Raw genomic sequence first — 14,955 nt, forward strand, 5'->3', positions numbered from 1 at the left:
GGTAAGCCCACTCTTCCTCCAGGCATATTACTTGTCCTCATTTTCATATATTTTGCAGTTTTCTCAGACCAAACTGGTGTGACATCTTTATTCCCCTGACTCCTCATCACCACCACCAAATGCCTGGCTAGGTCTCTTTCATTATTCAGTTCATGTACAGTATTGTCTAGGAAACATGTTCTGATCCCAGATTCATTCTGCTTTCATGTCTGAGCGTTGCCCCACATATACACCAAGTACAGTGTACATGTACTGCATGTAAACACCTTGATCATAGCAGTTTGTTTTTTGGGTTTGTTTTGTTTTGTTTTCTTTTTTAAATAGTCTTGTTTATCTCTGTAGAACAAGAGGAGGGAAAGTATTCTAGGTTGGGAGAAGGATATGAGTAAAGATACCGGGGCATATTTTGGGGAGGGGACTAGGGAAATTACAAAGAAGATTGTAAGTCGAGTATGTGGTATCTAAAAAGAGTTTGTATCGGGGTGAGTAAAGTATTAAAATTGATTAGAAGAGTATTATGTCAGTTATATCTCAATAAAGCTGGGAAAAATAAAGATTAGAAGAATCTTTTGGGTCTTGACAGAGCATTTTAAAGACTACACTGTGATTGGATTTAATTTTAGAACAGTGATTCTCAACCCTGACTGCCCTTCTAGAAACACCTAAAGAGTTTAAAAAATCCCACTGCCCATGAATTTCCCAGACCCAGACTAAGTCACAGTTTCTGGGTGTGGGACCCAGATATTAAAGTTTCCCACGTGATGTGAAGGTTAGCAACTACTTCAAGAAGCGGAAAGTGTGATTGGTTGAAAAAAGGTATTGAAATTAGAGTCAAGAAATTGGATCATGGTTTTTTTGGTTTGTTTGTTTTTGTGTGTGTGTGGTTTTTTGCTTTGTATTTTTTGTTTTTTGGGTTTTTTTGCTGCATCAGCAGCATGCAGGATCTTAGTTCCCTGACCAGGGATCAATCCCATGCCCCCTGCAGTGGAAGCGCAGAGTCTTAACCACTGGACCACCAGGGAAGTCCCTGGATCATGGTTTTTATTCTTCATTTTTTGTGATCTTGGGCAAATCGCTTAATGCCTGATGTTAGTTCATCTATAATTAAGTTGAAATGATCTTCATCTGTAACTTGGTTGGATACTCTCTGGAGACTTTTCTGTCTCTAAAATACTTTGATTTTAATGAAGGAAATTGTATAATGAAATAGTGTTACAGGGAAGATTAACCAGCTAGGTTCAGGACAAGTTGGAGGTAAGAAGACAGGGGGACAGGTTGGAGGTAAGAAAATGGTTGCCCTTTATGTGTGGGCAAGACAGTGAGTTTAGGGAAGGTAGTTGCTTTGGGAATGGAATGGGGGATACTTTAAGCCCTCTTGCATCAGTTAAAAATTGTCTCCCTTCTCCTTAAAAATTTCAGGAGACTTCATTTAAGTATGAGTATTCAAGGATTTGGTTGCTGGTATTTTTTTTCTTATAGCTTGTATTATTATTAATATTGTTAATCTTTAGCAAAAGATTGAATAAAGCATGGCATATCATGCCATAACTATTTAAGGAATGTGCTGTTAATCAGTTTGTGCAATGGAAGTAATTCGTGGAAACATTTCTTAGGTCATTCTTTTGGATTTCTGAAAAATGATCAATAAAGAATTCAATTCATTCTTTGTTTAGCACCCTGCCAAATAGGAATCTACTTAGAATATGTTCATGTATTCCTTCTAATATGGTATTATCCTTTACTATCACTTTGTCAAATAGAAAGGAAACTTTGCTTCAAAACTGTAACCTTTTAAACTGCCTTATAACTGTTTTTTTTTTATCATTCTTTTATTCCTTGTCTATAAAAAGGGGATAAATACCTTCTCTATAATATTTTATAAGGAGATGAAGTAGCATAGTGCTTCACATATTTCTTAGGCGCTTGATAAAATTTAATTCTACTGCCCTTCCAGTGCACAAGCTCAGGTATACATATTTATGTTTTTCTACTTGTAGTTATTTTGTGTCATTTTTTTTTAAGCTAATTTTTTTATTCCCCCCTTCCCCCTTTCAGTTTACATGTCTTCTTCTTGGTATAACATTTTAGATAATTTTCTATCATGTTTCTAATTATACTAGTAAAAATAAAATTTTCCCTCCCTTGACCGTACCCAGTTGTAATAGTTTGACTCAAGCAACTCAAATTTAATGACCATGTATTTTTGTTTCCTAGAAATAAATCTTTCTCTGTTCCTACTCAGTGGTATTAATTCTATATGTTTTAAAGGAATTCAGTTTTTAAATTAAATTTAAAATAACTCAATTATGAAGTATTCAAGGGTTGATGATCCAGTTTGAAATTGATGCATTCCTCTCTTCTCTTTTGATTTTTTTTTTCCTACCCACCAGGTTCAATAAAATGCAACTCAGAGCTTTTGAACTTACTAGCTGTTTTTATGAAATCAAGTGTTTTTTAAAGGAAAAATAAAAGTAAATGCTAATCTTTGAGTTCTTTATTTCATATTGTCTTCCTCTACTCTCCTTACTATAAATTAAGTGTGCCAATCCTTAATTGACTAAATATATTACCTTACGCATTGTTTCCTTCTCCAAAATTTTTTTTGCTGATGTTCAGATGATCTCCAGTCTCTAAAATATTTCCGAAGTTATGTATTTTCATAATACAGCATAGAATAATAAGTATATGAAGGGTTGAAGTAAACAAATCTCATGAGTCTTTAGAAGGGCTTATTGAAGAGCCAAAGGGCGCAATTTTTGGAACATGTATGTTTATAATGTTGAAGGTGTAGAGAGTGAATGGGAAGGCAAAGTAAATGTGGAGGAAAAGAAAACTTGACAGGTATAGAGAAGAAGAGAAAGAAAATGGAGGGAAGAGATAAGAGATGTTGGTTTAGAAAAAGTTTGAAGTAAACATATTCAGAAAAAGAAAGCAAGAGAAAAAAAAAAGAATAGATAAAAGGTGTTACAAGTCAGTAGGTACTCACAAGGGTGCTCATTTAGTGTTTTATTGGGCTCCCATAGGGCTGCCATTAAGAACACTAGGAGTCTTGGTTCTTTGTGTCACCTTGGAGAAGTCAGTTAACTTATCTGAGGCTCAGGCATCTGTAAAATGTGAACATTGGATTACGTTTCTTGGTTGTCAGTAACTGTGAGAAACATTCCTATGGGAAATTTGCAGCTATAGCTGACTTTAGAACAGCATATTTAGGGAAAAGGATGTAAGCTCCCTGAGGGTAGGAGCTTTTTCTATCTTATTCACTGTTGTATCCCCAGCAGCTAACACAGTGCTTGATGCATGGTAGGCACACAATAAATGTTTGTTGAGTAACTGATGTGAAAAGTGTCATGTTGGTGGTTCATTACGGGAGCATCTAGAGGGCCTAGAGGAAAACTAGTGTGCTTGAGAAAAGGAAAAGACTGGTGTCTTCTGAAGAAATCTTACATAGGCTGGTTTTTAATCTCTTGTTCTTCCTTATTTTGTCCCAAATTCAGAGAAGGTGGCTGTGGCTAGCGCTATACTCGTGGTCACAAAACTTGTAGTGACCAGACATACATATAATGACTAAACCAACATATGATCTAGATCAGTTCCCTTTGTGTGACTTAAAGAAATGCAGAACCAAGCTCAGGTCTTCATGGTATATGAGTACACATAGAATATAACAGCTATATTGAGTTGGATTTATTGGCTTTGTTCAGTTGAGAAGCAGTTAGGCTGCAAGCTGAGTACTGAAGCTGGCAGATTCCAGTGAAATCTTTGTGATTCACTGGTATCCCTAGGTTACAAAGCGTTACTGTTACAAACAGGTTACTGTTATGCAAAAAGATAAATTTGCGGAGATATTTGAAGGAAAATATTCAGAACATAATATATATATTCCAATTTTTGGAAGTCATAGTTTCAGAATATTCAGGTCTTTGAAATTCTTGGACCTAAAACTAGACCAAAAAGTAGGGAGGGAGTAACTTTAAATCCCTATCGCTAAAAGTCCTCTACTTATTCACTAACTCTCATTCTATCTTACCACTTTTATTTAACCTCCAGTTCAGAATGTTTGGTTGACTGATGTGCCATTCCACAACAGACTAGTAACAGAAGGCACCAAAATGTGTGAGTAAGGAAGATGGAGGCAAGGAGGCATATTGACATCCATAGGCAGGTGTGATGACAAAATAAGTGATAGCTGAACAAACTTGCTTTGAGGGATAAAAGGGGGAAAAAACATCCAGAACATTAAATATCCACAATAATTATTCTGAATCATTAACAAAATAATAATTTATATTTCATATTAACACAAGGCAGGAAACAATAAGTTTATCCCAGATGGTTAATTTTTCTTTTTAATGTTTTGTTTCTGAATGGTAAACTCCTCAGTAGGTTTTGAAAAATACACATATTGGAACACATCCATTCCCACATCTGGCCCCAGAAATACTAGACAAATAAAGGTCATTCATTGTACTTTGAAATCTTTTAAAATGTTATATATTCTTGTCTCTTATAGCTATATCAGGTTGAGTTTTTAACAGTTGCTGACATTTTATGTTGGGTTTGTAAAAAATTGTAATGTTGAGAAGTATGTATGTGTAAATAGTAATAAAGAGACTTTTTCTTAAATGCATTTGAAAAGGATCATATAAAAATTAAAGCTCCTTCGGCAAAGTGGGGATTAAATGTCTGCGTACCTCAGTTATGATTTAAAACATAAAAACACACAAGATTGCAAATTTCTTAAAGGCATATTTGTACAAAATGTTTTTATTCTGAAACATAAGTCATCTAATTTGTTATAGTCATTGGTAGACAGTTTATTGTAAAATAGAAATATGCAAAGAAGATAGAAATATGAAAGCAAAGAAGAAATATGAAAGATAGAATAATGGAAGCAATATGAAAATTCATAATATTAAATTTCAGACATACATTTTTGTTAAAATCAGAGTCCATTTGGAGTGAAATGAATATTTCCATTTAAAATTTTCATATTATATTAATGTTAGGTCAGTTTTTAATGTTTTAAATTACCAACTCCAGAAGATGGATAACAATTTCATTCCTGATGGCAATGAATTTCCTTCTTCTGAATTTTTTTAATAGGTGCACTAGGCCTTCCAATGAGGGGGATGAGCAACAATACCCCTCAGTTAAATCGCAGCTTATCACAAGGCACTCAGTTACCGAGCCACGTCACGCCAACAACAGGGGTACCAACAATGTCACTTCACACGCCTCCATCTCCAAGCAGGTATTTATTGATGGACCAGAATTTTTCTCAAAATGTATCTTTGTAGATTAAGCAAGCTTTTTAGTTTTTTAATAAGGTAACTAATTATTTGATTTTCTGGTTCAGTGCCTTTCACTGAGGAAAAGAAAGTTGATACCCTATGCTCATTTTATTTCATTGCAAATTGATAAGTATAGTGTAAGATGCTTTTATCTTGCAGCTAGGGTATTGGTTATTAGCTGGGATGGGTATCAAGGATTAATCACCACCTGGGGGGCTTTTTTCAAAAGCATGCTCTCCTCCTCAAAGGAGGACGTGCAATTTCAGATCACTCCTCAGATAATTCTGTTTATTGCTCCCTCACCACACATCCATTGCTCTAGTGAGAATAAAATAAAACAGATTTACAAAAATGGTGCATATTAGTTTGAAGAAGCTAGAATGACATACATTTGGAATGAAATTATTCTGAATATATATGTGAAATACATTTGTATTTTATGTCATAGTCACACCAATAGTTCTCTCATCTTTGATATCACCATATATTCTTCTGTGATTTGCCCTTTCTTGTTGGTTTGTTTACTTTGGCTTTTCAAAGAGCTTTTTTTCTTTTCAAATGACCAGACAAAAGAGTTAAATGAATAAAAATTAGCAATGCAATTTGAAAGTATATTTGAGATTCTAGGATTAGGCCAATTGATTATTTACAGAGAATTTTAATGAGTGATTGTAGAGAGCTTATTTAGTATAATGGACTTCTTTTTCAGGGGTATTTTGCCTATGAATCCTAGGAATATGATGAACCACTCCCAGGTTGGTCAGGGCATTGGAATTCCTAGCAGGACAAATAGCATGAGCAGTTCAGGGTTAGGTAGCCCCAACAGAAGCTCGCCAAGCATAATATGTATGCCAAAGCAGCAGCCTTCTCGACAGCCTTTTACTGTGAACAGGTAAGATGTTTATTGATACTGTGTATAATTGTTCTTTCTGGGTATTTTCAAATTTGCCTTTTCATATTCAACATTCTGTTCTTGAGTCTTGGCTTCTGTTTCATAAGTGTGTTTCATCATATATTTTGACCAAAGCTTCTCTTTCTGTTACATATCACAACTTTAACCTCCCAAACTAAAGACATGTTCTTTTGAAAATCAGTTTGCTTTTTTGTTACTGTTGTTAGAAAAGGATTGTTCTTAGGTTGCCAGCTGGCAAATTTTTGTTGATATGTCCTTCCTCTATTAAATGAGGCTGGTCACCTGTGTGGTAAGAGCTTCATACCTATGAATAGGACTGGAGACATATTTGACTATTACTGCCTTGCTTCATTTATGCTTTGGTTAAGTTGCTTTTCAACTGAATTTCAGTTTTGTTCTTTGGAGACTTAATAACAGAGACTTTTTGAAGACTACATCTGTAGTATTTGAAAATAGTGTCATGTCCTGCGATTTAAAAAGATGAATTTGCGCTTTTCACTCCTTTTTGCACTGGTCATTGCATATACTGCTATGCAAATAATAGTTAACAATATGAAAAACAGTTACCCATTTTGTTAGGATTTTAAAGCTATTCAGGTAATTTATATGAGAGTTATGTCTACAATAGGGCTTTCTTTACTGTAAAAAAAAAAAAGCATTTTAGTTTGTTCATTTTTTTTTAATGGGGAATATGGGGAGAAAGGATGTTGCTATCATCAGAGCCATTTAATTCACTTTCTTTTATCTAATACTCGTAAATTCTGAATTAAAATAGGTTATTAGCACGTTTCCTTTTTAATCTTCATCCCATAACCTCCAATTCTTACTTTTATTTAGACTTATGATTACTTCTTTTATAATTTGACTGCTCTTTTAATTTTTACAGAAGTTATTTTTGTAAAGGGTTATCAAAATTCTCATCTCCTTGACGTTTCCTAATGATATAATACTTCTTGGGCTTTAACACATCTTTCTGCATTCTTGTAGTATCGTTCATTGAATGTATGTTTAAATTTTTTGCCTTTCCATATTTTCTCACATTCTAGTTTTTAAAAAATACTTTGCTTATAAATTGTCAATGAAGTATGGGTCTCTAAAGCCCTGCTTATTATTATTGATAAGTTGTATGTATTATGGAATGTTTTCATCTCTTACTACTTACTCAGTGTTTGAGGATACCTATATCATCAGCAGTTCTAACATGCTATTAAACAGAAGTTTCTGTTGACTTTTCTGCTCTTCTCTAGAGTGTTTCACCAACTGCATTATTTTATGAAAATATTGTTTGGCCATAGCTAGTTTTATAAATCTAGGCAAAAAATTAAAAACCCAGTCATCTTCAAATAGTTTAACCTTACTCATAACAGTAATACACTGTCTTTTATCAGATTATTTGATGTGAAAGTTGCATACTTTCATTTTAGAATTTGCATTAACGATTCTTGTTGACATGCTTAATTACTCTGGCCTTGCTTTAAATTCAGCCTTATTTTTTGTTTGTTTGTTTTCCCATGTTTAGGCTTGTGCAAAAAAGGGAAGCTGTGGTAACTATTTACCAAGTACCTTACTTTAGAATTAAGAGCACTATGGAGAGATTTTTATTTTTAAGTAGCTAAAAGATAAACTAGATGATGTGTTTTAGAACACTGAATTCAGTTAAAGAAAAGCACCATTTAATTCACGTCAGCTGAACATTTACTGAGTGCCTTTTGTAGCCTCCTGAATGCTAAGGGCAGGAGATGCAAAGAAGTATATGACATGAACCCTGTCCATGAGGAGTTTATGTTCTAGTTGGGAAAGACAGACTGTATGAAAGATCTTTTATGAAAAGTAATAACAGCACATTTTACCAGTAGTAGAAGAAAAACAAGTATTCAGGAACAGTAGTCTTAAAATAAATTGCCTATTTTTGAGGTTTATTACTTCTTCCATTATATCCAGTAAGTTGGCTCTCCAAGTATACAAAACTATACCCTTAATCTCTATTTTCCTCAAGGCCTATATAAATTCTTTGCCTTTTGTTTTTTAATTCATCTGTTTAAGATGTTTTGGTTCTCAGTTGTTCATGAAAGGACTTTAGGGAAGCTTTAAGTAACAATAAAGATTCAACTCAAAAAAAAATTAGTATTTGTTTTTAAACATGTTGTTTTATATGAGGAGATCAAAAGTAAACACTTTTGTTTTTCTTCATCTGAAAGTTAGTGTTCTTACTGTATATCTAAAATTATTTTCTATGTACCCAGTATGTCTGGATTTGGAATGAACAGGAATCAGGCATTTGGAATGAATAACTCCTTATCAAGTAACATTTTTAATGGAACAGGTAAGCTTATTCTGGAGCCAGTACCCTATAAAAATACGATAGATCTTGAAATATAAAGCAATTCAACATACTAGTCAAAATATTAAAGGAATTTTTGTGTTAAGATGATAGAACTTAATATAGGGAGAATTTGACAGGAAATAGGATTTAATTCAGTGAACAGTTGAAAGATAGTTAAATATATTTTTTTCACTTGGCATGTTAATAGCACAGTGTTATAACATCAGATTTATTTCCTTAACATCTGGAGAAAGTGTAAACATTTACTTAGTCTGTACTTGTGCCTCAGAATCTTTTTTGCTTCAAGAGCTTGTCCTATCTCAGTCCTGTCACTACAGTCTAAACTAGGTTGAGTGGTATGGCATTCTGGCTATAGAGACCCAGATTGAAGAAACCTTTAAAATTATAATGGAGCGCTTACAATTTTTTCTTAATAGTTTTAATAATACTAATTTTGGCATTTAACTCTTACAAATTTTTAATCCAGTTTTATGTGTAAAATTCAGAATTTAATTACATGGAAAACCAATTCTGATTTTGACAGTAAAGAATTCTTGCAGTCTGTTGGTTTATTTCTTTTATCAGCTGCTTCAGACAGAAGAGAACAGGAGGCTTTGTTGCTATTCTGCTTCAGGTTTCACCTTCTTCCACCCTTGCCTCCAAACCCTTTCCTGAGAAAGGAAATAAAGGATGTTTTATGGTCATAGGAGCAAAAATGAATATGATTGTTGAGAGAGAAATACACGTGAAGGAAGTGGAAGGTGAAAGAATGATCAATGAAATGGGGCGTACGTGAAAGCACGAGAAGATTTAGTAATTGAAATGACATTTCTGGCTATCGGCTTTTAATTTTTCAGTGTTATTGTATGTATAGTAGCATAGATTGACCAAGTGAGACTTTAAAATGTCAAATTTTAGCATTTAAAGTTTTGCGTTCTAATGGAAAATACCCTATTTCATTGTTCCTCAAATGCAGATTTTTTTCATATTTTAATATCTCTGAAATTAGGCTGCATATCATAGTTTAATTAGCAAGGTTTTTTCCCCCTAAATGAACCATAAAGTAACAGTGTGTCTCACAGTGCCATCTTATATTCTGAATTATGGTTTATACACTTCTGTAAATTTTAGAATTATTTTTAAGTCATTTTTAACTAAGTATATTTTACACTAGGAAAATTGTTTCCAAGTCTTACCCTAAAAATAAAAATTTGTGAGTTAATACTATTTTTAGGTTAAAATTATTCTCAAATAACATATGGTAGTTTTAAACTCCATCTTAGAGGACCTGAAGAAGTGTATTAAAAGTTAATACTTATCGAAAGTTTTTAGTTAATTTGTAATCAAGTAATTCAAGAGATTGCTTTTTAAATTAAAGCACTATATAAATTGTTAATGTCTATTGTTGCCCTTTTATATAGTAATATCTTTTTAAAATTCAGAATTCATGAACTGCAATTTCTTTAAAAACAATGGGTATGAATGATTTTATCTTTTACCCTTCATAAATTTAAATTGTCACCTGACTTGGAATGTAACTGTTTCCTATCAACAAAGTAATCTTGAGTTAATAGTTTCTTTCTGAGATTCTTCTAATTATGAAACTTAGAGAAAAATTAAAATTAACTGGAAAAGGGGGCAAAATAAATTGAAAATGGTTATAATAAACTAGATGAAACAGATTAAAGAAAAAGTATAGTGCAGGGTAAAGCTAAGCTAGAAAATAAGTTCTTCAAAAATTAAGAGTATAAGATTGTAAGAATAATAGAATAATAAATGTTGAGAAGAGATCAAGGTGACGATTAAAATAGGCAAAGTAGAAATGTTGGGTTAAATTTATTTTTTAAAAGGAAAGAAACTGATTTTTTTTAATTCAAAATGAACAAAAATAAATTTTATTCATTCCTTATATATTTATTGAGCGCCTACTGTGTAATAGGTAATATAAACTTCTGGGCTTTGTATCATATTCTCATACAATTCACTCACTAGACATGGGAACCCTACATTGACCTACGTTCTCCACCCTACTTTATACCCTCAGCTGCAAAACACACGTGCACGCACACACGTGCACATGCACACGCGCACACACATTTCACACACTCACGTGCATACACCTTTGTGTATGGGACTAATAGGCCACAGGAAAAAAGAAGTCCTTAGGGCTTCTGCTTCCATTGCCTATGCCTCAAATATGATTCAGGCTATCTGCAGGAGGCAGTGTCATTATCACACCTATGTTATAAATGAAGCTCCAAGCATTCCAGATACAACCTCTGCTTTTGGATACAATGAAAGAGTAGTTTTATCGCAACAGTCTCCCCTCTTGCTAACTAACAACGTATAACTTGAGTACCATCTTTCACAGGGGAAATAGTGTATCACCTTACTCCTTATTCTCTGTTAAGTCTCTAGGATTTGGGATTTTTATTATGCTAGTAAGTACATATTGCTTTGCTGAATTGTTCATAAAATTCTTTCACATGAAGTCAATCCACAAATATTTATTGTACATTTACATATGCCAAGTACAGTGCTGTACATTGTTTAGGAAGAAGGCACTGTTATTTCAAACTTTATTATAGTTCGTCTTTAATAACCTCTTTAAAATGTTTGTAGAATCAGTAACTAGTGTTTTTTCTTATTATTTAGATGGAAGTGAAAATGTGACAGGATTGGACCTTTCAGATTTTCCAGCATTAGCAGACCGAAATAGAAGGGAAGGAAGTGGTAACCCAACTCCATTAATAAACCCCTTGGCTGGAAGAGCTCCTTATGGTAATTAATTAAGCTTTTTAATTATGGCCAGTGAAAACTTTCTGTTGCACGCACGTACACATATATATATGTACGTATATGCATGTGTGTGTACACACATGTATTTATGTGTTTTCTAATCAGAGTAGTGTAATTTTGTCAGAGTTGATAAATGCAAAGTGCTTTTTTCTCCCAGAATACCATGATAGCAAAGTTAAATGGGAAAACTTAATTTGTATAGAAATCCCAAAAGGAAGTCTTCATTGGTATTCAGAAGTTATTTTCTTCTGGCATTTCTGCCTTAATTCACCTTAATAATGATTCTGTGGTCTGCCTCTTCTCAATTCATCACACATTTTTTAAAAGAATACATTCCCACATTCCTAGTGATTAATAATGACTAACCATACATTAACAATTTTTTCTAAGCCAGTTTCTCAACCTCCACACTACTGACATTTGAGTAGGTAGTTTCTTGTAAATGAGGGGCTGTCCTGTGCATTGTAGAATATTTAGCAACATCCCTGGCCTCTGCCTACTTGCTGCCAGTAGCACCACCCACCCACCCCCGCATTGTGACAACCACAGATCTCTCCAGATTTTGACAAATGTCTCATGGGGAAAAAAATTACCTCCTGTTGAGAACTGCCGTGGGTCATGTATAGTTTATGTAGGCTCTTGGTCACCATTAATACCCTTTTTCACTGTCTTTAATAAATAAGAGATTGGCTAATAGATGCTGAATGAACTAGACATGAAAATTATATAACAGGAATATAACCATATTCTTTTTATCCTTTGCACATACTTGTTTGCTTTTGGTAGAATCTGATACAGACCAGTAGCAGAAACAATGAACTTAGAGGGATCATTTCATCACTTTTCTAAGATAACTATTTTTCCCATTTTCAACCAAGAGGGATTTCTGTGGCTTTCAAAATATGAATACAAATAACAACATGTGAAAAAGGGAAAAATTTATTATTATACACATTAAGTTTCCTAATTAGCCTTCCCCCCCAAAAAAAAACAAAAATGATCTGCCCTGGAAGTTGAGTACCTAGCTACTTGATTCTCAGTTCAGACTCTAATGTTTTTAACCTTTCCTCATAGGTCCATTTTTTCATCCCTTTAATCATTCCCGTTGCTCTCCTTGGACCATCTCTAGTTTCTCCATATCGTTCTTGAATTGTGGAGCCCCAAACTGGATATTGTTCTCCAATAAGGGCCTGACTAATGCCAAGTATAGTGGGAGGATTACTTCCCAGTTCTTGCATGTTTTACATCTATTACATGGAGTCCAAGAAAATCTGAAATAATATGGAGTTGTTTTATAATTGATTGCAATTTGCTCACCCTGTAAGTCACTTTCAAGTAGAATACTGACATGTTCTTTAAATTTTATTTTGTTCATTTGTATTTGACAATTAACTGGTATTTATAATAACTAGTCAAATATTTAAAGCAAGTTTTTAAACCAAAAATTTTCATAATTATTACCAATATCAAACTATGTTTTTTCAGCATCTGTATATGACATTAGATTAGAATTATAAGATTACCACTTATTTCCCTTGTATTATTTTGTATATTTAGCTATTAATCAGTATATAAGAATTTAGTTATTCATTGTTACCCAGAACACCAATTTTTTGAAGTTTGCTTTCATAGCGTAATTTAAAAATCCTTTTGGTATATTATTGTGAGAAAAGTTAACTTTTTATAATTTGTAGCAAAATATCATAAATATCAATTGCAATTCTCTGGATTATTTTCATTACATAGTTGGAATGGTAACAAAACCAGCAAATGAGCAATCCCAGGACTTCTCAATACACAACGAAGATTTTCCCGCGTTACCTGGTTCCAGTTATAAAGATCCAACATCAAGTAATGATGACAGTAAATCTGTAAGTAACTGAGAATTATGTATGTGAATTATATAGTTTTTTCCCTTCAGATTTCTGTTATATTAACAGTTTTGTACACTATATTAAGGACTTATTAAGTACTATTATGAAATTGTTTATCTTGAATATCTGTAATAACCTAACTTCTGAACATGTGGAAAACCTTTATAACTTAGAAGATAGCCTATTTTTTTCCCTATTTCATATAGGTTTGCAAATTTCTGTTGAACTTCTCAGAGTTAATTTAGACTTTTATTGTAGTCCCTGTCAGCTGGATCCCATGAAGTTTGATATTATAGCCTTCTAAGGAGCTGTGTTTTTCTTGAGTAAGTTTTCTCCTTGAAGAATCTTTATACACATTTTTATTCCTGTGTTGATTCAGCCAACCCAGCTTCCTCTTTCTGACTTAACGAGTGTGTTTATTTCTTCCACATTTCACTGAAAATAGCTTTTTGTGTGTGTGATGGGAGTGTATATTGTTAAAATAATTGATAAAAGAAGATTATTGGGTAAGAATTAAAATAAATATGAATTTTAAAAGTTCATAATTAAAATTTAAAAAATAAAAAGTTCATATTTTCTAACTTATCTTGGAGGTTTTTATGGTGATATTTTAGGTAATGTACTATATTTAATTTGTCTTCTAAATATACTTCTAAAATATACTTCTAAAAATACTAATAAAGTATTGAGGAGTGTAACTCAAGAGTATCCCAAAATGAAAAGTTCTGAGATAGAGAGGCTTTTTTTGTCTGTGACTGAAGATCTGAGATAAATAAGAATATTTTCCATATATTTCTTGTCCTTTAAGTACTCAAATATGTACAATACAGGATTTATTTGTATACCATGGCACAGTTGTGGAAACAAAAAATTTCATGTAGAACTTGAAAAACAGGTAATAATTTACTACCAACTTAAATATAATAAAAAATGAATAGAAAAGTACTAGTATATGAACTTGAAATTTTTACACATAACAAATTTTAATGTCACATTTAATTTTTTTCATGTTAGAATTTGAATACATCTGGCAAGACAACTTCAAGTACAGATGGACCCAAATTCCCTGGAGATAAAAGTTCAACAACACAAAATAATAACCAGCAGAAAAAAGGGATCCAGGTGTTACCTGATGGTGGGACTCTATAAAATATATCAAAGATATTATAGAATTCATTTTTTAATTTTTCCTCAAAGATAAAAATGACTGTGTTTTTCTTATCCAGGTCGGGTTACTAACATTCCCCAAGGGATGGTGACAGACCAGTTTGGAATGATTGGCCTGTTAACATTTATCAGGGCAGCAGAGACAGACCCAGGAATGGTACATCTTGCATTAGGAAGTGACTTAACAACATTAGGCCTCAATCTGAACTCTCCTGAGTAAGTTTCTTTCTTTTCTCCCTACATTTGTGTATAGTACCTCCCTGCAGTTTTTAATTTCATGTCTGCAAATTATATCACCTGCTGCCACTCATTGTTGCTGGTATTTGCTGACTCTTTGGGTCATTCCCTCTTATATTAGTTCCTGGATCACTCTCACTTTATAGTAATATTCCTCTTATAATTTAGCAGTTTCAATATACACATATATGGTCTTTCCTAAATCCTGAAATCCCAGCTTCTTGAATTTCTCTCCAAAAATCGTACCGTTCATCATACCTCAGCTGCTCACTTCTTTAGTCATCCCTTTGACTTCGTCATTTTTGGTAACCTCAGTTTCTCTGTAAGATTGTGCTGCCATGCCACTTCCTG

At 33.1% G+C, this 14,955-nt stretch overlaps 1 protein-coding gene across 6 annotated transcripts in view; it reads left to right on the forward strand.

Moving 5' to 3' along the window:
• The window catches only part of CNOT2 (CCR4-NOT transcription complex subunit 2), a 111,210-nt gene that overhangs the window by 83,300 nt on the left and 12,955 nt on the right, over nt 1-14,955 (forward strand). For 3 of the 6 annotated variants that reach the window (XM_033409605.2, XM_033409604.2, XM_033409606.2), the window contains exons 5-12: nt 4,048-4,113; nt 5,104-5,251; nt 6,001-6,183; nt 8,448-8,527; nt 11,183-11,308; nt 13,073-13,197; nt 14,215-14,335; nt 14,427-14,583. In XM_033409605.2, coding sequence (XP_033265496.1) covers nt 4,048-4,113; nt 5,104-5,251; nt 6,001-6,183; nt 8,448-8,527; nt 11,183-11,308; nt 13,073-13,197; nt 14,215-14,335; nt 14,427-14,583 — 1,006 coding nt within the window. The remainder of the gene's footprint in view (nt 1-4,047; nt 4,114-5,103; nt 5,252-6,000; nt 6,184-8,447; nt 8,528-11,182; nt 11,309-13,072; nt 13,198-14,214; nt 14,336-14,426; nt 14,584-14,955) is intronic. The other 3 variants (XM_004281885.3, XM_049694987.1, XM_049694988.1) reach the window with 2 other exon arrangements.

Source organism: Orcinus orca, chromosome 11, assembly GCF_937001465.1.
Source record: "Orcinus orca chromosome 11, mOrcOrc1.1, whole genome shotgun sequence".
NCBI lineage: Eukaryota > Metazoa > Chordata > Mammalia > Artiodactyla > Delphinidae > Orcinus > Orcinus orca.